Genomic DNA, 27784 nt, shown 5'->3' with positions numbered 1-27784 from the left:
CAGCAATCCCACTCCTGGGCATATATTTGGACAAAACTCTAATTCAAAAGCATACATGCACCCCAATGTTCACAGCAGCACTATTCACAATAGCTAAGACATGGAAGCAACCTAAATGTCCATCGGCAGATGAATGGATGAAGAAGATGTGGTACATATATAAAATGGAATACTACTCAGCCATAAAAGAATGAAATAAAGCCATTTGCAGCAACATGGATGGACCTAGAGATTATCGTACTAAGTGAAGGAAGTCAGAAAGAGAAAGACAAATACCATGTGATATAACTTATATGTGGAATCTAAAATATGACACAAATGAACCTATCTATGAAACAGAAACAGACTCACAGACACAGAGAACAGACTTGTGGTTGCCAAAGGGGAGGGGTGGGGGAGGGATGGATTGGGAGTTAGGAGTTAGCAGATGAAAACTATTATATATAGAATGGATAAAAAAAGAGGTCCTACCATGTAGCACAGGGAACCATATTCAATATCCTGTGATAAACCATAATGCAAAAGAATATGAAAAAGAATGTATATATATATATATATATATATATATATGACAATCACTTTGCTGTACAGCAGAAATTAACACAACATTGTAACTCAACTAGACTTGAGTAAAATAAATTAAAACAAAACAAAAAACCCTCTGGATGATCCTGATACTGGCTAAAGTGTGGGAACCAGCGGTCTCAGAGGTGAGCATGAGGGTTCTAAGCAGAGCCTGCTTCTCTGGCATTGGGGAGCGGTGTCAGGGCTGGGCTACAATTATGAAAAACAGCGCTGAGTCCCAGGGCAAGAAGCTGCTTCAACAAAGTCAGTCTCCACAGGCCCTGGGCGTGAAGACACCGCTCGGACAGAACTCACAGGATCCAGCAGAGCCTGACAACACACGCAGCTTCTCAGAGGACACGGGGACGGGACGTGCTGAACTGCTTGCTTTTACCTCCCCCGTTCCAAAAGTCCAAGCTTCTAAAAGCTCACTCAGCTCCGCCCACAGTTCCTAACAAAAGACAAAAGTGCAAAAGATGATTTTGGAATGAATGAGGAAGGGAGTGAGGGAGCGAGAGAAAATAAGAAAAGGAGAAGTTAAACGTGGAGCCTGTGTATTGAATGAACCCATGTATGTGAAATGTCCAGAATGGGCAGATTCACGGAGACGGATAGTAGACTGGACCTGCTGGGGGCTGGTGGAGGGCGTGGGGAGGGTGCTAACGGGCATGAGGTTTGGGGGGGATGCAAATGTTCTGGAATTATATAGTGGTCACGGCTGCACAACCCTGTGAATATACTAAGATGACTGAATTGTACACTTTTAAAGGGTGCATTTTATGGTATGTGACTCATACTTCAATAAAAGTAATTACATTTTTATTTTTAACATTTTTTAAATTTTTAATTTATTTAATTTTATTTTTTTGTGGTACGCGGGCCTCTCACTGTTGTGGCCTCTCCCGTTGCGGAGCAACAGGCTCCAGACGTGCAGGCTCAGCGGCCACGGCTCACGGGCCCAGCCGCTCCGCGGCACGTAGGATCTTCCCGGACCGGGGCACGAACCCATGTCCCCTGCATCGGCAGGCGGACTCTCAACCACTGCGCCACCAGGGAAGCCCAATAATTACATTTTTTTAAAAAGCCAAATGTGTGAATATCAAACAAAGCGTTTTGGAAGAAACATTTCACAAATTCCATTCTGGGAAATCCATTCTGGGAAGACATCAGGAGTTTCGTACAATGAAACTTAAGGAGACAAAACTGCAGACACAAGCCGAGACCACAGCAGTTAGACTGCCCCACCCCCCATATGCAGGAGGCACTGCACCCAGACATCAGCTGCAACCACGCTCCTGGCAGGTTTGCGGCAAGCGCACCAGATGCATTATTGTTCCCAGGTTCATGTTTACGAAAATGGTTACCCTAGGGGACTTCCCTGGTGGTCCAGTGGTTGGGACTTCGCCTTCCAGCGCAGGGGGTGTGGGTTCCATCCCTGGTCGGGGAGCTGGGATTCCCCCATGCGTCGGGGCCAGAAAACCAAGGCAAAGAACAGAGACAACACTATAACAAATTCAACAAAAAGACTTTAAAAATGGTCCACATCAAAAAAAACGAAAAATCTTTTAAAAAAAATGGTTACCCTACCAGCAGCCCAGAAAAGGGCACAAGACCAAAGATGCTGTCAGGAGAAGTGGTTATAGGACCTCCCCCCTAACTCAGGCTCCTTGTATGGAAACGGGAGAAAATAATCACTGTCAAACCCCTCCCCTAGGAGTTGTGTGCAGATCCATGGAGCAGCTCTTGGGGAAATGCTTTGTTAATTCTAAAATGTAAGCAATCCAAGTTGTTAAAGGGAGAAGGAGAGACAGCGTGAAAAGGAGCCGGGCTAAGGTGGGTGTGCGCTCCCGGTCAGCTCTCTTGGTTCCAGGACTGCTGGGGGAGGAGCAGGGAGGTCTCTGGGGTCCACCCTACTCCCTCCAAACCTGGAGGCTGCAAGCAGGGCCCCAGCGCAGGCAGCAGCCTGGTCCAGGGCAGAGCTCCCTGCGAGCTGGGCCTTTCTGGAATGCGGCTCCTTTTATGAGTCTCCTTGTTATTGCCATCTATTTCTTTTTATGCCGCTGCCAAAATACCACCATTAATCTCTCGCACTCCCTGAAGGCAAAACACGGGTAATTGGATTTATCCGGTTTTAGAATTTGTTAGGTTCCATTACAAAATAAATAAATAACTGACCTCAAAAGAGAGGGGAGCCGCGTGGCCCATCCTCATTAATCTCTGCTCTCTTCTCCCAGCACCCTTCCCTCCTGTCCTCCAGCTGGGTTCCTGGTCCACCCTGGCTTGATTTAAGAAGTTACCGCTCTGACCCCTTCAGCTCCAGAAGCTTCCCGCTGTGCATTATTTTCCCGGAGGTTTTCTTCTCCCCGTGACTCGGTTCTCTCTCTCCATCACTCTTTCCTTCCCCCCAGCTCCTTCCACCGAGGCTGTTTTGTTTCTAGGGTGTGGAGCTGTTTAAACTTCCTTTGACTCTTCCTGTTTCTCATCCTTTTGGCTTTTGTTTTTCAAGCAGGGACGGATTCAGACATCATGAGTGTTTGTATAAAGTCAGCTCCTTTCAAGGTACTTTCCTTCTCGTCAGGCTGGACGACCACAGTGGGCAAATCAGACGCACACTCTCTGGTCTGACTCCCTAATCCACGTGTGTTAACTTCTGTAGAAAAGCACCTGAGGGACCTGCTCAGGCCACACCTACTATTCTCCGAGAACTCTGACCACTCCACCAGCACCGTCCCTCCAGCCACGTCAGGAAGCCATGCTTATTCCATGGGTACTGTGTACAGTATTAGCTGTCGACCCAGCAGCAACTGCCCACCAGGACCTTGCTGATGGAGCCTGCCTCCCACTAGAGGGGCTAAAAAAGCCAGAAACCCACGTTCTAAGCCACTCTTCCATCCAGAGACTGGGCATATAATGCGATCCTGGACAATACACAACGGGGAAATCGCTGGAAGAGAGCTTCTGGAAAGTATTTTCAAAAGAGACACCCACCAGCCCTTAATGACTACTTTTAGACTTTGTTGTGTGAGGATTTGATGTCTGGACCTGCTGGAGCCATGACAGGTGATGATCTCAGCACTTTCACTGATGGAAACCAACCCTGAAACTGCACCCCTCTAGCATGGTCATTAAGTGAGCCTATAAATGCTACCACTGTTTACATCACTTTAACTGTTGTATTTTATTACTTGGAACTAAAACCATCCTATCTGATACACGATTTTTCCTCCCAACCGTGGCTTGATTGGACTAGGGGTAGACATTCAACCCAAGTGGGACACTCATATTTATCTCCTAGAAATAAATTTGGAAATGGGAAATAGCGATGGAAAAAATCTGTGGGAACTAGCTTGAGCGGAGAACCAGTGAGCTCAGAAGACCCAGGATGGCTCTTATACCCTGTGGAAATGGAGAGAGCTGATTGGTAAAAAGACAAAGAAAGCAGATGTGCTGGAAAGGTTCCTACTTTTAGAATAAAAGACCATGTGGCCACATGGAAAGAGGCAGATGACAGAGTGGATGCCTAGTTCCCCTCCTTACAGAAGCCAACGTCTCCACTCCTCTTGGGTTCCATGGTCCATAGAACACAGCCTACTTCTTTGTTCAATAGTTTGAGTGGGTTTTTATAAGTCTTAACGACAACAACAACCACCACAAAAACTAAGGCAAAAAATTAGGTTGTATTCAGAATTAGAGATACAGAGATGAATGAAATATTTTCACTGCCTCCTTGAAACTTAAGTCCTGTGAATGGAGATCCACGTAAACCCTATTAGGGAACTCGACAGATTATGTTACAGTTAGTGATATAGCCGTGATGGGAGAGTAAGGAGAGGGCCAGTCTACTCCCTCTGCATGTTTTGCAGGAAACATCTGCAAAAATCAGATGCAATATTTCCAAAGAATGGGGCAAAGAACCAGTTTTGGTTGCATGAGAATCAGATTCTTGAGTATATGTCTCAGCATTCTTAACTCTGTATGTCTGTGGCTGGGAACAGGAATCTGTATTCGAAACAATCTTCTGGGCTAACTATGATCCCCAGCCAGGTCTGCCAAGCTCAGAAACTGTTAAGATAAATGGGACCAAGGAAAACTGGGAAAGATTGATAGAGGAAGTAACATTTGAGTGGGGCTTGGAAGATACATAAGATCTGCTATGTGTACAAAGAGGTTGGAAAAGAACTTCTCAGGAGGAGAAAGAGCAAATTGCAAATCACTACACAAATAAAAGTTTCTTGTGTTCATTATTACTGTCACCTTTGCTATGATCACAGATATATAAATGTCTGATTGCATCTACACTCAGGAAGGAGATGAGGACCGAGAGATAGATGCAATCTACCTGCCCCCTGTCAAGCAGAATTTATTAACATGCTCTGTTTGTAGAGTGTCACAGGAGGTGCTTGAGACAATTAAATTGAAATCCTATTCCTGTTCTCAAGGAACTAACATCCAATTGAAAATAAGTGTGTGTGTGTGTGTGTGTGTGTGTGTGTGAGAGAGAGAGAGAGAGAGAGAGAGAGAGAGTGAGTGCAATAGTGAACAAATCAATTGCGTACCAAAGAGTCAGCTATATCTGTAAAGACTGGTGGTTGGAGTAACTATTTCATTCCACTGTCTTCTTGCTTGCATATCTGAAGTCTGTATAATTCTTATCCTTGCTCCTCTCTCCCAACCCACCCCAGCTTCTTTCAACGATCTTTGCCTTTGGCTTTCCTCATTTGAATATCACATGCCTAGGTGTAGTCGTTTGGGTATTTATCCTTCTTGGGAATCTGTGAGCCTTCTGGATCTGTGGTTTGGTGCCTGACAATTTTGAGACTTTCTGTCATTATTGTTTCAATTGCTTTTTTTCTTCCTTTCTCTCTTTTCCTTCTGGTAATTCCCACTACATGTGCATTATACCTTTTATAATTTTCCCATAGTTCTTGAATATTCTGTTCTTTTCTTTTCCCAGCCTTTTTTCTCTTTGTCTTTTCAGTTTGGGAAGTTTGCATTGACATGTCATCAAGCTCACTGATTCTTTTCTCAGTGGTGTCCAGTCTACTAATGAACACATCAAAGTCAGTCTTCATTTCTGTAACAATTTTCGTAGCATTTCTTTTTGTATTTTCTCTTAGAAATTCCATTTCTACGCTTACATTACCCATCTGTTCTGGCATGTTGTCCCTTTTATCCATTAAAGCTCTTAGCATATGAATCACAGTTATTTTAAATTTCTGGTCTGATAATTCCAGATTCCTGCCATATCTGAGTCTGATTCTGATTCTCAGTTTCTCTTCAAACTGTGTTTCATGCCTTTCACCTAAAGGAGGCTGCAGCTGGGCATTTCACTTGCCCCAGCAGTTCAGGCTCCAGCAAAATCCACCGTGGTTTGACTCTGGTAAAATACTTTCCTTGAGGGCAGCCTTCTGTTAAACAGAGGAGAATGCTCTGGTATATCTCAGAATGGTTACCTCCTCCTGCCAGTTCTCGTATTTTCACCCTAGAATGCTAGGGCTCCTGGACGAGAAACACAGAAGCGTGAGCCCCCCAACCCCCAAGGCTCGGCCATCCGGACTTATTTATCAAGTTAGTCCACACTCGATCTCTAGGGATCAGTTTCCCTTGAAATGTTGCCAGCAGAGTCTGATGAAGGCTGTGGTTTCTGCTCACAATAAACTGTGATTCTTTGCATTTCACCTGCCTCCAGGTTTCAGGCTGGTGGTTTAGCTTGTGGTCTCAATTCTCTGATGGATGGAAGAAGCACTGTTGATTTTCAGTTTGCTCAGCTTTTCTTCTGGGAGGAGACTGATATTCCAAGCTCCTTATGTGCTGGACCAGAAACCTGAATCTTCGTCCATGACTCTCTTGTCCTTTACCACCACTCTCTTGCTTTCTCTGCTGCAGCCCCTCCTTACTGTTCTTGGGCACATGCTTGCCCTCTGCCCTCACTGTTCCCTTTCCCTGGAACTCTTCCCCCAGACATTTGCCTGGATCACTCCTGCACTTTGTAATCAGTTTTCTGCTCAAATGCCACTTCATCATATAAGCAGTTCTCAACCACAGTAAGGAGAAACAGAGCCACCTGTCTGTCTTGATTCATTTATTTACTTCATCATTCTTCAAAGCACATATCATGATATAATATTACATCCTATCTTAACATGCTTACCATGTTTGATATTTGTCTTTCTGCCTTGAAATGTAAGCTCTACGATGTCGGAGGCTTGGTCTCTTTTGCTCACCACTGTAAACCTGCTTCTATATCACTCCCGGGAAAATAGCACATGGCATATAGTGTCCAACAAACAATTGTTGAATAAATGGATGGATAAACACATCAATCAGCCATGGTCTGAGGGAAGATATATAACTGGCTAATGTAAAAAAATTTAAAAAATTAAAAAATGAAAAGATGCTGAATGTTAATCCCCACAGAAATGCAAATTAAAATTTCACAATGATACACTACTTCATATACACACTAAAATGGCAAAAAACAGAAACAAAAACAAAACAAAAAAACTAAAAAGACCTACAATGACAAGTGTTGGGACTGTGGAGCAGCTGGAGCTCTGAGACATCATTGGTAGGGATGTAAATTGGTATAATAGTGCTGGAAAATGGTCTGGCTGTTTCATTAAAGTTAAACCTACACATATCATGTCACTCAATAGTTCTATTCCTAGGTATTTCCTAAAAAAATGAAAATACATTTCCTTATCAAGACTTATACTCAAATATTCATTAAACGAGAAACTATCTTAATATCCATCAACAAATAAATGGGAAAAGAAACTGTGGTATATCCATAAAATGGAATACTACAGAGCCATCAAAAGGAATGAACTACAAGGAATGACTTGCATGTATCTCAAATACATTATCCTGAAGGAAAAAGAGTCATATATAAAGAAGTACTCTGCAATAAGGTATTATTCCATTTATATGAAATTATAGAACAAACAACATTAATCTATGGTGTCGGAAAGGAGACAGATGTCTGCCTAGGGCTGGAGGCTTGACTTCAAGAGGGCACAGCAGAAATGTCAGCAAGATGACAGCCTAGGAAGCTCAAAGCCTTTGTTTACCCATAGAAACACTTAACAAACAACTAGAAACTGAAAATAATAACTTTACAGGGGCTCTGTAAATCAGTCAAAGATTACAGAACCTGAACAAATGCCCAATCCAAAAAAAGAAAAACGCATCATTTAAAATGACAATAAATTTCATGGTATTTTTACTCCACCCACCTGCAGTGCAGTGCAGTTTGGGGCAGCAGTAGCCTGGACCTCTAACGAAACCAGACACAAAATCAACAGAAGGAAGAAAATAATAAAGATTAGAGCAGAGATCAATGATATTGAAAATAGAAAAAAATAAAATCAACAAAACCAAAAGTTAGTGTTTAGAACAAATTAATAAAGTTAACAAACCTTTAGCTAGGTTTACTAAGAAAAAAAGAAAAAGAAAAAAGAAAGAAGACTCAAAGTAAAAATGAAAGAAGGGACACTATAGAAACTGAAAAGATTATAAGAGAGTACTATGAACAATAGTATGTAAGTAAATTGGATAATCAAGGTAAAAGAGATAAATTCCTAGAAAAACACAACCTATTTAAACTAAATCATGAAGAAACAGCAAATCTGAAAGTGATACATAACTAGTAAGGAGATTGATTCAGTAATCAAAAATCTTCCAACAATGAAAAGCCCAAGAGCAGCTGGCTTCACTAGTGAATTCTACCAAGCATTTAAAGAATTAACAACAGTCATCCTCAAACCCTTTCAAAAAAATTGAAGAGCTGGGAACACTTCTAAACTCATCCTATGAAGCCAGCATTATCCTAATACCAAAGCCAGAGAAAGACACCACAAGAAAAGGAAACTACACACAATATCCTTTAGGACCATTGATGCAACAACCCTCAAGGATATACAGTTGACTCTTGAACAACAGGGGGTTAAGGGTGCTGACCCTCTGTGAAGCTGAAAATCTGCATATAATTTATAGTCAGCCCTCCACATGTAAGGTTTGATTCCTCTGTACCTGTGGTTTGCATCTGTGGATTCAACCACCCACAAAAAATCATGTCGTAACTGTAGCATTTACTATTGAAAAAAAATCTACATATAAGTAGATTTGTGCAGTTCAAACCCGTGTTGTTTAAGGGTCAATTGTGCTAACAAACTGAATTCAACACGATATTAAAAGATTATATAGCATAAACAAGTGGAATGTATTACTGGAATACAAGGATGGTTGAATACATAAAAATCTATCAATGAATATACCATATAAGCAGGATGAATTTTTTTTAATTAGTTAATTGATGGAGAAAAAGCATTTGACAAAATTCAACACCCTTTTGTGATAAAAACTCAATAAACTAGGAATAGAAACAAACTACATCAATGTGATAAAGGCCATATATGAAATACCCATATCAATGTTGAAAAACTAAATATTTCATTCTAATGTCAGGAACAAGGCAAGGATGCCTGCTTTCATCACTTCTATTTATACAGTACTAGAAGTCCTAGCCAGGGTAATTAGGCAAAAAGAAATCTAAAAGGTATCCAAATTGGAAAGGAAGAAGTAAAATCATCTCTGCTTGCATATGACATAATCTTAAATTCAAGAACTCCTGAAGTTTCCACAAGAAATTGTTAGAACTAATAAATGAATTCAGCAAAATTATAGAATAAAAAATCAATACATAAAAATCAGTTGTATTTCTATGCACTGGCAATGAACAATCCAAAAAGGAAATTAAGAGGCAATTCAATTTATAATAACATTAAAAATACTAGGAGTAAACTTAAACAAGGTGAAAGACTTGTACACTGGAAACTACAAAATGTTTCTGAAAGAAATTAAAGACAAAAATTAATGGAAAGACATCCCATGTTGATGGATTGAAAGGCTTAATATTATTAAGCTGTCAATATTACTTTAAGCTATCTACACATTCAGTGCAACCCTTATTAACACTCCAGTGATTTTTTTTTTGCAGAAATAGAAAACTTCATCCTAAAATGCATATGAAATCTCAAGGGATCCCAAATAGCTAAAACAATCTTGAAAAATAAAGTAAAAAGTCTCACACTCCTGATTTCAAAGACTGCTATAAAGCTGCAGTAATCAAAACAGTATGGTTCTGGCATAAAGACAGACATAGACCAATGGAATAGAATAGAGATCACAGAAATCAACCAGGTATATATGTTCAAATGAATTTCAAAACGAGTGAGAAGCCCAATGAGGAAAAGATAATCTTTTCAACAAACGGTGCTGGGAAAACTGCATATCCACATGCAATAAAATTAACTTGGACTCTTTCCTTACACCATATACAAAAACTAACTCAAAAAGGAACAAAGACCTAAACATAAGGGTTAAAACATAAAACTCTTCAAAGAAAAAATAGGGAAGAAGCTTCATGACATTGGATTTGGCAGTGATTTCTTGGATAGGACACCAAAAGCATAAACAACAAAAAAACGGACTACCTCACAATTAAAAATGTGTGTGCCTCAAAAGACATTATCACCAGAGTGAAAAGGCAATCCACAGATAGAACACATGTGCAAATCATATCTAATAAAATATTAATATTCAGAATATATCAAGAATTCTTATAACTCAACAACAACACAAAAAACTAACAGCCTGATTAAATATGGACAATCAATTGAATAGACATTTCTCTAAAGAACATACATAAACAGGCATTAAAGCACATCACTAATCATTAGGAAAATGCAAATCAAAACCACAATGAGATAAAACACTTCACATCCATTAATATGGCTATTATAAAAAAATTTGAAAATAACAAGTGTTGGCAAGGATGTAGAGAAATTGGAACCCTTATGCATTGCTGAAGGGGATGTAAAATGGTGCAGCCACTATGGAAAATGGTATGGTGGTTCCTCAAAATTATACAGAATTACCACATGATCCATTTCTAGGTATACAAAATCCCATTTCTGGGAATATACCAAAAGAATTGAAAGCAGGTACTTGAACAGATATTTGTACATCCATGTTCATAGCAGTGTTATTCATAGTAGCAACCCAAGTGTCCATTGACAAATAAATGAATAAATGGTGGTATAAGCTTACAGTGGAATATGTTTCAGTCTTAAGAAGGAAGGAAATCCTGACACATGCTACACTGATGAACCTTGAAGACATTAAGCTAAGTGAAATAGGGTAGCCATAAAAGGACAAATACTGTATGATCCCACGTTTATGAGGTCTCTAGTGCATTCAAATTCATAGAGACAGAAAGTAGAATGGTGGTTGCCAGAGGCAATGGGGAGGGGAAGGATGGGGTGTTAGTGTTTAATGGGAACAGAGTTTCAGTTTAGAAAAAATGATAAAGGGTCTGGAGACGGACGGCTGCTGCACATAACGTGAATGTATTTAATGGCACAGAACTGTATACTTAAAAGTGGTTAAAATGGTAAATTTCATGTCATGCACATTTGACCACAAAAAAAGAAAGGGCATAGAGGAACTCTCTGAGGGTGATAAAAAATATTCTATACCTTTCAGAGCGGCGGTTACATGGTTGAATGTGAATGCCCCAGTCTAAGAGGACACAGAATATAGTGCATTCTATGTAAATGCCCTCCTCCTCTCCTCCCTCTTCTCCCTCTCCCTCCTTTCTCCCCCACTTCCTGATCTATGGGCCCTTTATTCTGCTAATATATTCACTAGATGTGAGTGTTTAAAGAGGAGACTCTGGTATTAATTCAACTTTATAATTTCCACGCCACTTAGAACAGGGCCTGGCATAGAGAAGTCAATAAAAGCTGGTTGTTTAAATTGTGAATTCAGTAACTTACAGTTTTTAAAACATTAATGCTACTGTTTATCATGAACTTGCTACATCGGACTTTAAGCTCTTACAAACTTGATGCCATGTATTCCTCCCCAACCACCCAGCGAAGTGAGCATATAGCGACCCAACCCTTTCTTTCTAAATCAGGAAATTGAGGCTTAGAGAAACTTGTTCACTTGTCTGACCACGTTCAGCCAGTAAGTACCAGAGCTGGGATTTGAACAGTCTTCTTGACTGCAAAGTCTGTGTCTTAACCCCTTGACAGGGGTTATACTTTATCTTACATTTCACTAAGCATCCATTGAATAGCCAGTTGTAAACTAAGCATGTAATCAAGAGGCTCCTGTAAACTGTTCCCACCGCACAGGTACAGCATGATACACGCTCCCAAGATGTACTCAACGACCTCACAGTGAGGGCTCATCACAGAAACCACCGCATTTCACACGGCCAAGGAAACGAGTCCACAAATCCCTTCATCCTGAGATGCCCTCTGCAATTTTAGAAGACTGCTCTCATTGATTTGTTTCCATTCCCTAGAGTTTGCAGATGTACTTCCAGAATATGCCATCCCCTATTTTGTAACCTTAATAAAAAGGGAGGAGGCTGGTATACCTCCCTTGGCACTGCTCAGCATCTCCTGGCAGTGGCTTTAAGAATAGTGTGAAATTCACAAATACTGCAATTATAATAAGCGGGAGGAGACAGGACAAGTTAAATACCAACTATCTAGGGAGCGATCATTATCTCAACTAGGACTCAAATGCCAGAATCTCTGGCTGTAATGTCAGTGACTTCCCAACTGCTTAAAAATGGGTGAGAATATCTTCATTAGAGAAAGCAGGGGTGTGTGTGCGTGTGCATGTGTGTGTTTATGTGTGTGAGAGAGAAAGAGGGGGACACACGGAGAGATAGAGATAAAGGACACACATCTATCTTTTCAACAAATTTGGAGCGCCCAGCACGCGTTAGGTGTTGTACTGGACGCTGGGACACAAAGATGGAGAGGAGGCATTAATGCATTTAACAAAAGGCATGGAAGCAGTGCAAACAGCAGCAGGGAGAGGGGTATTTTTAGGGATGGCCCAGAAAGCACAGGACAGCACAAATATGAACCCCATTATTCCCTCCTCCTACACAGGTGCCTCACGGTCACGTATGTGAACGTGAGCATGGCCTCTCCAATAACACACCTGACACATTTCCTTGTGAAACACATGCTGGCTTTTTTTTTTTTTTTTTAATCCATCATGGTGAGTTCCAAACAGCAAGCAAGAATCCCTATGTTGTGATGGCTTCAGTTGTGATCAAGCCCAGTCAAGGTGGACGATATCTGACTGGGCAGCCCAGATACCTAATGACGAAGAATAAATGGTTCAATGGCAGAGGAGCAAGTGTGACTTGACTGAGCCCTCACCTGCTGGCTGCACATGAGGCGGTCTCCTAAAGGGACATTCCGGTGGGCAGGCAAAGATTAAGCTCTGGAAAGTCCATGAACCCGGAGGTCGAGAGGAGTGGCGTAAAGGGTGGAGCTGGGCTCTTGGAGAAGAGGTTCTTACAGAACAAGGTGGGACTCCGGATCACCCAGGTCCAACACAGAGGGGCAGGACAGGGACTAGGGTTCAGTGACAAGAAGGGGGGTCTCCGGCTGCAGGGAAGGTGGGAACCAAGGGTCAGAAAGAGCCCAGTTCCAGCAGCAAGACAGAACCTGAGCCCCAGACTGCTTGACTTAGGGTGGACGCTGCAAGCCTGTGCATGTGCGGTCCCGTGATCCAGTCAGGGGTGGAGAAGACATCTGCACAGCAGAGCCTGGCGGGTGGGACACGGTCACTTCCTTCCCCCTCTCCTTCCTCTACCTTGGAGTCAGGGACGCCACCTTAGGCTACTTTGTCCTCACCTGTGCAGAGCCTTTGTCTTCCTTCAACTCTTCCTGATGCCTTGGGAAAGTCTCTCTCCTCTTTGCTTTCAATTTTTGTCTTTCGTTTCCTTAATCTGTCTTCCTTGCTTATTAATACTTATGAAACTATCCCGAATCATTAGCAAGGAGGCAAATGCACACTTGAATCAAATAAAACGGAAGCCCTGCATCTTAAAATTAAATTTGGCAACAACAGAAACAATAATAATAGACTCTAAAACTTTTGAAAGTACTCAGAAATGTCTTTGGGAAAATGTTTCCATATTATCTTCCTGTAATTATGCCTACTTTTCTTTAGCACCGGCATTTGCGATAAATAGAAAATTACAGTATTCGGTTTTTTCCCTCTTTTGCGTAATTACTTCTTCTACAACAACATTGTTTTCTATTATTCTTCATTGCCGGTCTATAGCATTTTGGGTAATTATGAGTTAAATTATCTTCTGTAGGCTAGCCAGAAAAGTTAACAACCACTTAAAACATGCTGTATTTCTATTATGCAATGGAAACTCGATTAATCGAGATGCCATAAATCTTCAGACCCAGTGGAAATGTTTAATATTCAAAACTAAGTTTTAAACATTGTATTGATCAGCACTCTTATGGAAGCCAGGTCAAGTCCTTCAGCATATCTTTGATTTAAGCAAAATGTACCATCTCCAGGGAAGAGGAAGCCACAAGGGGTCAGGCAGCTTCCTGTAGAGTAGGAGTCAACCGCAAGGTAAGCAAGAGGGTCTGTGCCTGCTGTTGCCACAAGCTTGACAGTTTAAACTAAAACATAAGCATAAAGATGGGGAGAGGGGATTACGGAATGACTTGGATTTTAGGATTTAAAACCACACGGCTTCTCATCTTTCCATCCTTCCATGCGGATCACTCGATGCCTTACAGCCCTCGGAGAAACGTTTTGGCGCTGGTGTCCTTGTCATCATTTACCTGCTGGCTTTGTCTTGTCTGCAGGGTCCTTGGAGATACTGCACGTGCTGTGAGAGGTCACACACACACCCGGAGGGCGCAGCATTTAGGACAGGGTCAAAGCTAGGGGCACTGTGATCTTCCGACAGCGCACACGGTGGGCAGGACCCTCCCGAGGCTTCACTTTGTTCGAGGTTCGCAGGTGCATGATTTCCGGCCCCAAGAGACAGAGCAGCATTTGCTGGCGTGCAAGTGAGGGGAGTGAAGCACTGCTCAGGGCAGGACAGCAGACAGCTACAGCCCTCAACGCACTGCGGATTTCCTGACCTTTGCTCAAATACAGGTCCCAGGAACAGAGAGGGGGCGTTTGTTTTTTCTGCTTGCAGCTCATGGAAACCTTCTCTGTACTCTCTATCTGGGAGGGGGTACTACAAAACTCGGAAGAAGAAAAACAGGCATTCTAAGGACAAATGCAGACTCTGACACATAATAACCACGTGATCAAAAGGCAAGCGTCTTAACTTTCTAAACCTCAGTCTCCTAGTCTATTAGCTGGGGATCATATGGGAACAAAATTCGCCACCCCACAATGTTTCTGGCATGTGGATTATGTCAAGCTGAAAACAGTCAAGGCCCAGAAGACTCAGGAAGAAACTCTGCCATTCTGCCAAACCGCCTGAAGAATCTACAGATAGAGGGCCTGTTACAGGAATAGAGCATCACAAGAGATGTCTGCCAGGTGTGGTGGGGAAACTCCCAGAGATCAGAGCCCATTCTGTGTCCATCTCTGCCTGGCCCAGCAAACATTTGTTTACCAAACATTTGCTTTGCCATCTCCATGTGAATTGCATTCCTCCACTTAGAAGTCCCAAACCTCTACCCCCAACACCCTCTTTTCTCTTCAGCTGAAGATGGTATTTAGGGTGAGGGTTTTGGCCATTTTGTTGAGTTATTCAGTTCTCCTGGGTCTCTTCCATATATACAAGTTATTAAACTTTTGTTTGATTTCATCCTGTTCATCTGTCTCAGTTAAATTTAATTCTTAGACCAGCCAGAAGACCCTGGAAGGGTAGAAGAAAATGCCTTCCTCCCTGACAGGACCATAATATTCTGAAAATTACATGAAACAATAAGTAACTGTCCTGGAACCTGACACACAGTCAATCACGGATAATAGAGTTTATGTGTTTAAACCTCTGCCCCAATCCCGCCGCCCCGCAGATTTTATCGAAGGGTCTGTGGTGTGATCCGGTAGGAAAGGTGGCACCAGGCTCAAACACCTCCTTTCTCTAACCTTCTCTACCAAGGAAATGGCACACGGACAGAGGCAGGGTAAGTGCTGAGCTGCAGAAACATCACAACTTCAGTTTTCACATCTTAAAAAAGATGCACCAGGTGGTACCAGAAGTTCCAGGAAGGTGTCATTGCTGGGGGTGGGGAGGGACTTAGCGGGCAGCCTCCCCCCACAGCCATGCCACCTTCCTCCCCAACTCATCTGGACCCAACATCAGCAAAAGCATCTTCCTGCAGGGAAAATAATAAATAAATGAATGAACCTGAAATAGTCTGGGGCTGTCTTGAGCAGACTGAAAAAAAAAAAAAAATTCAAGAAAGGTTAACACTTAGTTCCTAACTTAATGGGCAACGCACATTTCTGCCAGCCCTAAGCGTGTCACTCCATAATTCCCTCTTCTTACCTCAGGACTGTGAAGATGCTTCCCATTAATAACAACGTTAAAAGTCCTCCCTTGGGAAGGTCAGGTGGGACCTAGGTGGCCCCTCCTGTCCGCTGCATCTCGCCGCTGGACCCCATCAGGTCTGGGACACACGCTGCTCAGTCCTGCTCATTCCAATCCCCCCCCCCACACACACACACCGCCAGAGGCAGCTGCACAGTAGGAAGACCAAGGGCACGGTCCCTTTTTAGAATGACAGAACTAAACTGAACCCAAGGGCCAAATTTGCTTAAAGGCCAAAAAATGAACAAAAGGGCTTACATAAGAGCTGTTAAGTTGCCTAGAGCAGGGGTCCGCAACCTCCAGACCGCAGACAGGTACGCGTCCATGGACCGTTAGGAACTGGGCCGCATGGCAGGAGGTGAGCGGCGGGCGAGTGAGGGAAGCTTCATCTGTATTTACAGCCGCTCCCCATCGCTTGCATTACCGCCTGAGCTCCGCCTCCTGTCAGCAGTATGTATATGACGAGTTGTATAATTATTTCATTATATATTACAATGTAATAATAATAGAAATAAAGTACACAATAAATGTAATGCGCTTGAATCATCCCGAAATCATCCCCCCCGCCCAGTCTGTGGAATAATTGTCTTCCATGAAACTGGTCCCTGGTGCCAAAAAGGCTGGGGACCGCTGGTCTAGAGCAATGCAGAAAGTCACTGAGCATGTATCCTGACTGCTTTAAAACTCCTCCTCCCATCCCTGGCTCCGGCACGTGGCGGGTGGCATGTGTGCAGGGGAGGCAAACATATTCCTACCGATCAGTGACTTGACAGTGTCAGTCGAGCCAGTCAGGCCTGCTGACCCCCGCCGTTCCCAATCCAGGACACGCCAACTTCCCGGTCTGCCCCACTCGTTCCTTGCTCTGTGTCTCCTCTCGTCTACAGGAGGCAGGTCTCTGCAGGAACGCCCTCACTTCCAAGTCCGTTACTCTGCTGCTGCTAAGAAGACTCCCTTGGCTCTGCTGCCCCACTCCTGCCGTGCCCTCAGGGATGGTGAAACCTTCTGCATAGTTTCAGATCAGATGGGGACCACTGGTGGGCTCAACTGTTCCCCGTGACAAGTGATTTCAGCAGAATTCAAGCCCCTCAGGCCTCCAAGGGCTCTAAGCGACCACCTGCCTCAATGGCCGGCACCATATTTTGAAGAAAATGAAACCCTGTAGCTGTGAGCACTTCCTCACTGCAGAGGTAACTCCATTGTAAGAGACTGAGCCCCTTTTTGATGGATTAAGGCATTCAGCTGAGACTTGTTACCTGAGTCCTCAGTAGGCGTGATGACGTCTGTACCCACACCTAGGATGTGGCCGCTGACCCCCAGAAACTCACAGTCCAGCCACGCCTACTCATAGGTCACAAGTCCACGGTGTGTACCCGTCAGAACAAAGATCTACAGCAGGGGTTACCGGGACTCAGATGAGGGTGAATCCTGACCAGAGCAGGAAGCGGGATGCTGAATGGAACTGGGAAAGGACTAAGAATTCTAAAGGTCCGTATGGGGGCGGGGGGAGTGGGGATGAGAGAGGAAACTGGAAAGAATGGAGAGTATTACGGGTTGTCACTGGGGTTCTCTTTAGCTCCTGTAACAACCTGCATGTGTGTTTTGCTTTATAGCCAGCTGAATAATGCCATCCACTCATCTCCCAGATGCCACAGACGGAGCAGATACTGTTCCCAAGTGTACACAAAGGAAGTGAAGTGCTCGAAATCATGCAGCTAGTGAGGGATGGAGTAAGAATCAGACCCAGGTGAGTATTCAGGCCCCTGAGCCTGTTGTTCTTTCTCGGGCACTACGGCAGCTGTGAGTGGTAAGGTCCACGCACGCAAGTAGGGGACACGTAAGTGTGGGCAGGGCCACTGGAGACCAGCTCAGATGCTCTGGGTCAGGAAAGGACTCTGGGGCAGTGGTTCTTAGCATGAGAAATAGCGGAAGAGATCTTTAATACGTCCACACCTATGCCCAACTCCAGACATTTTGCTTTCATTGGTCTGGGATCCTGACTAGAACGTCTAAAAAGCATCTCAGGTAACTCCAGTGCAGCCCGCGTTAACAGTGCAGCTGGAGGGGCCCCGCAAGGACTTGCGCCTGGTTCGGTGTCCGTGTCTCCATCTTCCCAGGCCAAGAGCGAAGCCTGTGCACTAATGCAAGTCCGTATTCAGGTTAGGCAACTTAAACGCTGAAATGCACATGCTGTGGCCTTGTTTGGATAACCTGGCGGCTAGTCTGAATTTTCTAATTTACACAGAAAGAAAAGCTGCCGATGGCGAGTGCAGAAGACAGAAAAACACCCAGGCCAGTGACAGGACGCCGCCCCTGGGAGCCTGACGACCCCGGTAGCTTTGGCAACACCCTGCTGCTCAGCTTCTTCCTTCGTAGTAGTTAACCCTCAAATACTTGGTTCCAAAGGGATTAGCTCACAATTCCAAATGAAAACGCACGGGAGTTCCTAAGCATAAGCCCAGATCAGCAAACCTGGATCAGCAAACCTGATTATCCTGCCATACTAAAAAAAATAAAAGGAAAAAAAAAACCCACCCAGGCTGCTGGTGGAAACTTTTCCCGTTTAGTGGAACAATTAGAGCAACAACTCTCACCTCCACGCTACTGCACCCCCCTCAGAATGCTCGTGGACATGCATGATGCGGTCCCACTGAGGAACCAAAGTCCATTTAGAGAAGATGGAGGTCCAGGAAGGAAACACATCTGGTGAGATTGTCATGTAACTGAAATAGCCTAATAGACACCAGCTGACCACACTGAACATTCCGGGCTCCTTTCCTGACGCGGGCAATGATTCAGACACAGGACTTCTAGATACTTGTCATATCTAATCTAATGGAAAGGCACAGAACAGTTTGAACCCAACAGCAGATGACTGTCATGAAATGATTCTGGCCAAGAGGGCCCGTTTATAATAACGAATCCAAACCCGATTCACAGGAGCTATAATTCAGACACTGTGACTATCACCTTCATTTTCCACATCATCTCTCTTCCAAGAAGGCAAACAATTCCAGAGTCACGTAATCATTTCTACTTTTCAAGGGGCCCTGTGTAGTTATGAGGAAGATAATATGGCCTCATTTACATAAACTGAGTTTCATCCACATTCAGAACTTCAGCGTCGTCTCTGGCACCTCACTTCCCAGCATCCCTCAGTGCCGTCAAGGACCCAGCACCACACATCACGCCTCCGAGGAAGGAGAGCATCCTTCCCTAGGCCGGGCAACGTCTTACTGTGAATTTCAAAGGAGGACCCAGCTTCCTCCATTCTTTTGCTTCTCCTAGTCGGTCTCCGGCCTCCTACGCGACTTCATTCAAGATTTCGAAACAGGCTCGGGATACTTGGATCCAGGGCAGCCACGTTTGAAAAGACTTTCTGTGGCTGACGAGCCTGGCGATCATTCAGTTTTTTCAACGCCTTCTGAACGTTTGATGCATTCAGAACACTGAACTCCCGAACGCTGAATGCCCAAACGTGTACCTTTCGGGAGACTGAAGAGTGGCCACCGTTAAGGATTACAATTTTTAGAAGCAAAAAAAGAACCCAAAATGATACATCTAACTGGGGTTGAGGTCATGGACTTCCAGAGACGGGAAGCAGCGGACGCCCCCTCTGAGTCCTGACGAACAAGGTTTTCATTGAGACGGGCACACAGCTGTGGAACCAGAAAACCAAAGGGGCAGGGAAAACAGAAGGGGAGAGATGGAGACCCCCAGAGATCTGCAGGAGCTAGTTATGTTATTTTAAGAAACACTGTGATAGTAGTGAAACTAGGACCTTAAAAATCAGGAAATAGTAAGAATTAAGCAATTAAAGCAAAGACAGAAAGATGAGAATGAACAGCATGGAAACATATATAAAATGGAGGTATCTGATGAAAACAAAGTAAAACGTAATAAAAGAGAACATGAGAGGTAAAAGAAAGAGGATAAAGAAGGATCAAAACGGGAACGACGCACTGAATTTCTCTATTTCGGGGCAAATTATACAGAAGTTGAGAGGCAAAATCAACATAAGACGCGCTTACTTTTTTTAAAAATAAAGCATGCCGTCAGGTAACAGATAACAGTTATCCTCAAATACGTAAGGCTCTTTTTTTTCTCCACAGAGGACAAAAAAGCAACTATTCAGCTTTCCCTTTTTTATTCCCATTCCCATTATGAAGCCCAGCTGCTACACATGAGAACTGAAGACCGTGAAAACAGGCCAGCAGCTAATAAAAAAAAGGCAGCGCAAAGCTGGCCCTCTGCTGGTGGAACTATCTTATTGCATCCCGTACAGCAGAAAGCGCCAGGTTTTAAGTTTCTGGTTTAACTTTCAGAGGCAAGAAGAGGACAGAGGATTTTGGAAAGTTCAGCACTGAGGCCTTATTCAATGCTGGGCCTCTCTGTCCCTGGTAATAGTTTGGAGGATGAAGAGAGGTGCGTGGCAGCATCAAAATCCCTTCACACCTACCACCATTTCCCCACATTTCCTTAGTTAACATGCACTGTAGCCAGGCTGCTACTCCTCTCTTTGAGCAGACTGGCCCTCTGCACATGTGCCTCTCAGGGCATGGATCCCCAGGATTTCTCTAAGGCAAGGAAGTAGGCATTTTACGTTCCCTCTAGTCTGGGACCGGCTGAGGGGTGCCCACATGCCCAGAGGGTTTCCCTCCTGCTGTCTAGAGAGGAGGTCTGTCTCCATCCTCTGTTTTCTCTCTCCTCCTGGGTGCCCCATGCACCAGCAGACAGACAAGGCTCTTGTCCTCAAGCTCAAAAGAAGACTCAACTGAGGACCACCTTCCAAGTGGCAAGAATCAACCCTAATGCCTGGGCTTAGCTAGGAAGCGCAGGAGGCAGGAGCCTTTCTTTCCTTCCCCAGGGAGAGGCTTGTCCAGATGGAGAGGGTTCAACCAAGGAAGTCAAGGGACGAACAGGAAGGCAGCCCCACCCTCATGCATTCCTTGGAGCAGCCAGGCTTCCTGGTTGCAGAACCCGGGGCACGATGTTTTATTTCCACCGTAACCATCAAAGTCACAGACAGGGCAAATGCATTCACCCTGTGTACACTGTGAGCAGAGTTAAGCTGGGATGTCCCTGAATCGGTCTCCGAGGGCCAGAACTGCCTCATTAAAGAGATAAAAGATGGTATGTGCTGAGCTGGTGGAAAGTGATGGCTGCATTTTTATTAAAGTCTCTGCCGCAGCAGGCCTGGTCCCCAAAGGTTCATATTCCGAGAAGCTCCACCCCTCCGCCTGGAGCATGTAAGTGATTCTCTGTAACTCATTAAGGTAAAACAAAAAGCTTTCCGTACTGTGCTTTTCACATAGGAGTGTTGTTGCATAAAAGCGACATGTTTCCTCTCCCTGGCCTGAGCCTGCAAAGATAAAACTGCCCTCATAATTTATAATTGGGGCCCCAGGAGCACCACACCGGGTTGGCGAGGATGCCTGCCTCTTAAGCAAACCCATAAAAGGCCACGCGGCCCAGCAGCAGCAATTCCAGAGCCTGAAATTTCAGGTATCTCTCCGACAGAGACCAGCCAGCCCATTGGGAGGACTACCCTGCCTCATCACATACCTTCCGGACTGTAAGACAGCCACCAGGGTACCAGTGATCTTGGGCTAAAAACCCCCAGTGTATGTCAATGCCAGGGCTCTCATCCCGGGGCCAAGGCAAAAGTGAGTCTAGCCACGTCATGGCCTCACAGATAAATGGAGCTCCAAGCATGGACTCAGGGCTCACTCCTAAGATCCGGAACCAGAAAAGCCACAGCAAATGACAAAGCTGTCCAGGAGAATGGGTGCCAGCTGCCACAGAACGCCAAGTGGGCACCTCTTGGGCCTGCAAAAGGCCCTCTCCCACGCTCCAATCCCCCACGCAAGTCTCCGGTTCTCTCGCTCGCCCCTTCCCACAGAATCACATCAGAGGGGCTCTCAGGCCCCCGCCGAAGAACAGCTCCCTACCTCAGGGTGGCGCTCTCCCCCTGCCGGACCGTCACGTTGTCCATCGCTTTGGGGAAGGTGGCATCTCCGCTGCGCACGGGCACTCCTGTGGGTACAAGGAACAGCAGCCTGAGAGACACGACCACGAGGCACTTCCAGGGCAGGAACAGGTACCCACAGACCCCCATCCTCGACGGCCACAACTTCCCAGAACTCCGGCAGCCGCTCGGTCCTCGTCCCCCGCCCCGCACACCGGCGGGTCTCAGGCAGCCGCGTGGGGAGGGAGGAAAGGGCTGGAACCAGCCAGAAGCAGAGAGGGGGAAGCAGAAGCGGAGTCCAGGCTCTCCCGACTCTAATGATTCTTCCTCAAATCCTGCCTCAGCTTTCCAGCCTGGCAGAACCAGAAGCCCCCTCCTGCATCCAAAAAGAGCTTTCTCGACGCTCCCCTGGGGAGGAGGGAGGCGGCCGGGAAGGGAGAGGAAGGAGGAAGGTGCAGGGATGAAGGTCACGGATTGCTCTTTCTCTGCCTCTCTCCGAGATGCTACTTTAACATTCAGTTGGGCACGTCCTGCCGAGGTCTGGCATCAAAAGTTTATAACCCAAAGAAGCCAGGCAAGTGTCTCTGACATAAAGGAGATGTCATAAAAAGCTGCCGCTTCAAGGAGAGGAGAGAATGTTTTATTAGATCACACATATGTACAGTTGTATTTAGAAACCAGCCCGAGTCTCCAATCTGGAACGCAAAGGCGGTAAAAAGTTCCACCGCGGGGACCCGCGGCCGCCGCCGAGCCCGAGGATCCTCCTGTGCGGTGGGTGCCTGGCGTCCTCGCCGCAGCCCGCGCGGCGACTGGCGGCCAGCCCGGCCCGCGGAGCGCCGGCGGCGCAGGCTCGGGGCCCACGGGGAGCTGGCGGACGCCGCGCCCGCCTCTCCGGGGACGCGGCGCGGGGCGCGGGGACGCGCGGACGCCACGCTCAGCGGCCGCCCCCGGCCTCCGCGCCGCCGGCCTCCCGGGAGCAGCTCCAACACGCGCGGGCCCAGACCGCCGCGGTTGTCATGGCAGCAGCTCCATCACTGACCGCAGCTCTCCGCTGGGCCGGCGCAGAGCGAGCTGGCGGACCGCGCGCCACGCGGCGGGCGCTGGGCGCGGGCGCACACCGTAACCCCAGCCGCGCCGCCCACTCGCGCCGGGAGCCGCGCGTGTCGGGCCGCCACGTCCCCAGCTCTTCTCTCCCCCGACACGGCGCCTGCCCGGGAAAGCCGCGCCCCTCTCGGCTGCTTCTCTGCGTGCGGGCGGGAGGGGAGGGCACGAGAGGGAGCTCGGGACCGCAGCAAATTGGAAACTGACTCGCACCTTCCTTCCCCGGATGCCGGATGCCAAGGCAGAAGTTGCCAAACCCCGCCCTGGAGAGCTCAACTAGGTTTCCCACGCCGGGATTCTGACCCCGTGTGCGCGTCCACCGCTCGGCAGCCCCCTCTCCACGTGGCCGAGCTACAGTCCCATCCCAGGCAGAGCTCTCCTAGGCCTTGGCGAGAAGGTGGAGCGCTTTCTCCTCTGGTGACCCACCTTGGAAATACTCTTGGCCCTTGAGTTGAGCGCTCTCGCTCTCCAGCTGGCAAATCAGAATTTCTTCCTACTGCGCCACGAGCAAAATCGTCCCTGTTCTACTCCACGCTTATTACCCAAGTATCTTATTGTAAAAATGCAAAAACTGGGAAAAACACGTAGAGATCCTAAAAAGTAATAAGACTGATTCTTATAAAATCCATCTGTGGCTTTATGATCACGACATAAAGTGGCACCATCGCCGTGTCCGGAGGGGACCTGGTGATAAGGCATTCTTAGAGCCCAGCCTGTCAGTTTGGAGTATGGAGGCATTTCCTTTGGTTAAGAACTGAAAATCTCAGGCTTTCCTTGGGCCTGTCAAGAGGCTTTCTTTCTGCTCCCCCTGACAAAAGCCACCCCTTATTATGTGGCTTCTGCCCTTGTATCATAATTTAATAGTTGCTACATGCATTTGCTTTACTGCATTCCTTCTCAAATCCTTTTGTAAAATTAGCCTGGGCTCTGAGCAACTGGTGCAATGAAGTGTAATTCAAAAATAAGCTTTAAACTTACACCATTAATTGTGTTCGTTGCTGAAGGGCACAAAAGTGTGCTACCTGTTCTCAGTTATAAAAGCTGGGCACAAATAAATACTGTACTACTATATACTATACTATGATAAATACTGTAATATAAATAAATACCGCCCATCCCCTGCCCCCTGTAAAAAGAGAACCACATACATCTTAGGTCTAAAGTTTTTAATTAGAGCATCGTACCTCAGGAAGAAAGAGTACTTGTCACTAGTTACGCCACCTGTTTTATAAGTTTTATTAATAGAGTGAAAGTACGTGGCCTCTCCTTCCCAGAATGCAGACATTAATAATGCAGGGACGAGCAGCACACTCTCCAGTGAGCTTCTGGCTGAGAGGGTCATGATGCTGGGAGGAGAGGCAAGGCCTCAGAGAGCAGCCAGACAACTTATTTTGGGATCACCCACCAGTTTTCATGACACACATCTTTCCTTAAGACCTGGGTTTTCTGTATACACATTGTACATAATCCTCTAAACTCCGAGATGCTCCTGTCCACCATCAACAGCCTGGAAGGACTTTTTTAGTGCTTTAATCTGTGCAAAGCTGAGAACTGGGGCTGGGCTTATGAATTTCTTCAGTGACAGAGTCTGTCTCGTGAACACCAAGGATGGGAGCCGTGGGGATGGGTCAGGCTGCCGTACAAGCCACGCAGCTCCTGCTGCTTGGTTGCCGGGCACACGGGTGACACGGCCGACTCACGCACCTGCTGGTTCTAGGGCTTCTCAGGAGGTGCAGGTGGGCTGTGGCCAAAGGCTGAATCAGCCCATGAAGGATTACTTGAGATGCAAGGAGTTACTGGAGAAGAAAGGAAAGCAGGAAAGAACATGAGATTCCGGGTGGGAGGAGAACAGGCAGGGCAAGAAGAGAGGCAGAGATAGGATGAAGCGAGGCATTATATATTCTTAATAACATGTAACAAATCCTGCCCTTGGGAAAAGGATAAACTTTTTATTTTTGCAGGGCTGACTTCCCCCCCCCCCAGGTATCCGGAGTCCTAGAGAATGGGGCCGTTATCTTTCTCTTCTGTAAGTCGGCTTCCTGGTTCAATATTTGTGGATGAATACATGAACTGAAGGGCTAGGGAATCAGAGAAATAACTACAGAGGTCTGATTTTTGTGTGAATCTATGCCTGTCTACAGTTTGGTGGGGGAGATTTCATTCATCTGTAAGGCATTGCTAGGGACCAGTATATCCATTTAGAGACTGGAAGGCCAAACCAGATTGAAATGGGAAAGTTAAAAGGGGGTGAGCTTTGCAATGGACAATGAACAAGAAGTTTATAGCAGGAGGTTTCTATGAAATTCTTGACTGAGTACTATGATAGGGAAACCCCCGGTTAAACCTCTTTTGGGTATTTGATGACACATATGAAGACAAATTAAATGAGGACGGATTAGAGCACTAAGCGTATTGCTTCTGCAGTTGGACTGTCCAATCAGATACTGACTCCTTGATCCTTCAGCTGTGTGACTGGTATCTAATAATACCCGTCTCACCTATTTCATAGGGTTTTGGGGTTTTGTGAAACGTCCCCAAGATTATGTTGTAAGGTCTGGTGAGATGGCAGACATGGAAAAAACTGTCTTGAAAGAAGAGTTCATTCCTTGGCATTCCCCAGAGGAGGGGGCACACCACACTATGCAGGGCCACATGAGAGAGGAAGCAGAAAGGACAAGGAGAAAGCAAGGTCCAGAGAACTGATGGTGGTTTCCAGGAGAAGGAATTGGCAAGGTGGGGAGGGCAAGCTTGAGCAGACTTAGGGTTGGAGTTTTTGAATAACTGTGGCAGGCCCGGACTCTGGATGTGGTCTCTAGTTGTCCAGTACCTGGCCCTGGGGTGACTCAGGGCAGGGGACACATTGGCTTGGCGCGTGACAATTGGGTAGAGGAAATGGTTAGGGATGTGGGCTCTTACTGGGTTGGTCTGCATATGAAGGACGTGCTGAAGGCAAGTTGTTTGCTATCTCTAGAAATTAGCTATAGCCCTGGGAGAGACAGTCTCTCCAGAATTTGCAAGCCTCCAAGATGTCAAAGCATCTTAAAATACAGAATAGAAAACCTCAAAACTTGATTAATACACGGTGACAATTAATGAGATAATTGCCAAAGGACTCGGCACAGTGGAAGCGCTTAGTAATCATAAATTATGACTATATAGCAAAACCCCCACTTTCCAGTGATTACAACTTGTGACGTGTAAAAAGTCACAAATGAAAGGATGTAAATGCCCTACGTACCAACTAAGGCTCCGATCCAGACCTACAGACGTCTAGATATTTAGGGCGATTTGTAATAGAAAATGCAAGTTGGATCCAGTGCAATGTAGTAGTTTTAGGAAACGTAAAGCAGGGAGGTTACCTGATCTGATGAGCTTTAAAATATCACTTTGTCGTGAAGAGAAGGAGTTGCAAGGGCACAGAGTGGGATTCAGGGAGAGCGTTGGGAGCAGAAGAGGGAAGAAATGATGTCGGTGACAATGGTGATGGAGAAACAGGGAAAGGTAAGGGGCGTATTGTGGAAGTACAGTAGTCAGGGCTTCCTGAGGGTCTGGATGTTGGGATTGAGAAAAAGAAGGGGTTGAGTCTGGGGTGGCACAATTCCCTGTGATGAGGCTGAGTCCAGAAGAAATAGGTTTCGAGAGGCAGAGGTTGAAGGAGTGAGTGAAGCGCTGTAGGAGACCGTCAAGTGGAGCCGTGGGCTGGCAGCAGGAGGAAGTAGGCTGAAGCCGCAGCAGAGCACTGAAGACAGCCCTAGCAGCTCACCTAGGCTCACTGTTAAAGGGAAAACGGTGATAAACGTCTTTCTCTTTCTGCTCTGCGTGTGTGGCGAGGAGATGTTATCCATGGAACCCTCCCTCCAGATCTAGAGGCTCCTCTGCCTTTGTTTGTAAATTAGAAATAAACCCCATCAGTATAAACTTTAGAACCTAAGCTGTTCTGAAGTTTAGTGATTCCACTGTTTTCAGTTTGTCTCTTAATATACTTCCTCTGCTTGGCCGTATCTTAGCTTTTGACAGTAGATTCTAAAATTGTTTGGGGATGAGACTGTGAATTATATCGGTATGGTTTTTAAAAAATGCTACTCACTTACCCTTAATGAATCCAGGGGGCCCAGGTTTAAGTCCCTGTTTCTGCTGTAACTTACCAGCTATGATATAGTTCAATCAAAAGCCCTTGTTTTATTGGGTAGTGGGTCAGACCAGAACTTGGACACTGGAGTCCACCTGAATCCCACCTCTAAAACCTACTTCAGGGTGATTTTATACAATATCCTTAACTTTGATAATCCTTAGTTTCCCCATCTGTAAATAGAGGCAATGATAGTAATGAATGTGTACAGTATTTTTGAGAGTTAAATGAAATACAAGTTGTCAGCACCCTGCTGGGCCCTCCGTAAGGACCCAATAAATGTTTTCTGATTACCTAGAGGAAGAGACCTAATTCCCCCCACCATCATAGGTTTTTTTCTCTGAAGTGGCTCTGGGGGCAGATAAGCTGTACAGAGCAGGGCAGGCAAATTTCCCAGTTGTCCAGAGGTTGTGTGTGTGTGTGTGTGTGTGTGTGCGCGCGCGTGCGCGCGCAATATGGGAAACTGAACAGGTCTCTCTCTAATTTTAAAGAGCCAATTTTAGAACCAGAAGTCACCTAAGGATCAAAGTGGTTGTTAAAATGGTTTCCTTGTACCATGGAGAGGCTGCCTAGATGAGGTTGGCTATGGGGAACTCTGGATCCAACAGAAATATCTGAA

General features: G+C 45.7%; 1 protein-coding gene across 1 annotated transcript in view; it reads right to left on the bottom strand.

Moving 5' to 3' along the window:
• The window catches only part of OPCML (opioid binding protein/cell adhesion molecule like), a 1077928-nt gene that overhangs the window by 474985 nt on the left and 575159 nt on the right, over positions 1-27784 (bottom strand). Inside the window, exon 2 of the mRNA XM_019942017.3 lies at positions 21919-22003. Within this exon, the coding sequence (XP_019797576.2) occupies positions 21919-22003 (85 nt within the window). The remainder of the gene's footprint in view (positions 1-21918; positions 22004-27784) is intronic.

This window comes from Tursiops truncatus, chromosome 8, assembly GCF_011762595.2.
Source record: "Tursiops truncatus isolate mTurTru1 chromosome 8, mTurTru1.mat.Y, whole genome shotgun sequence".
NCBI lineage: Eukaryota > Metazoa > Chordata > Mammalia > Artiodactyla > Delphinidae > Tursiops > Tursiops truncatus.
This window is presented reverse-complemented; position numbering and strand designations above follow the sequence as displayed.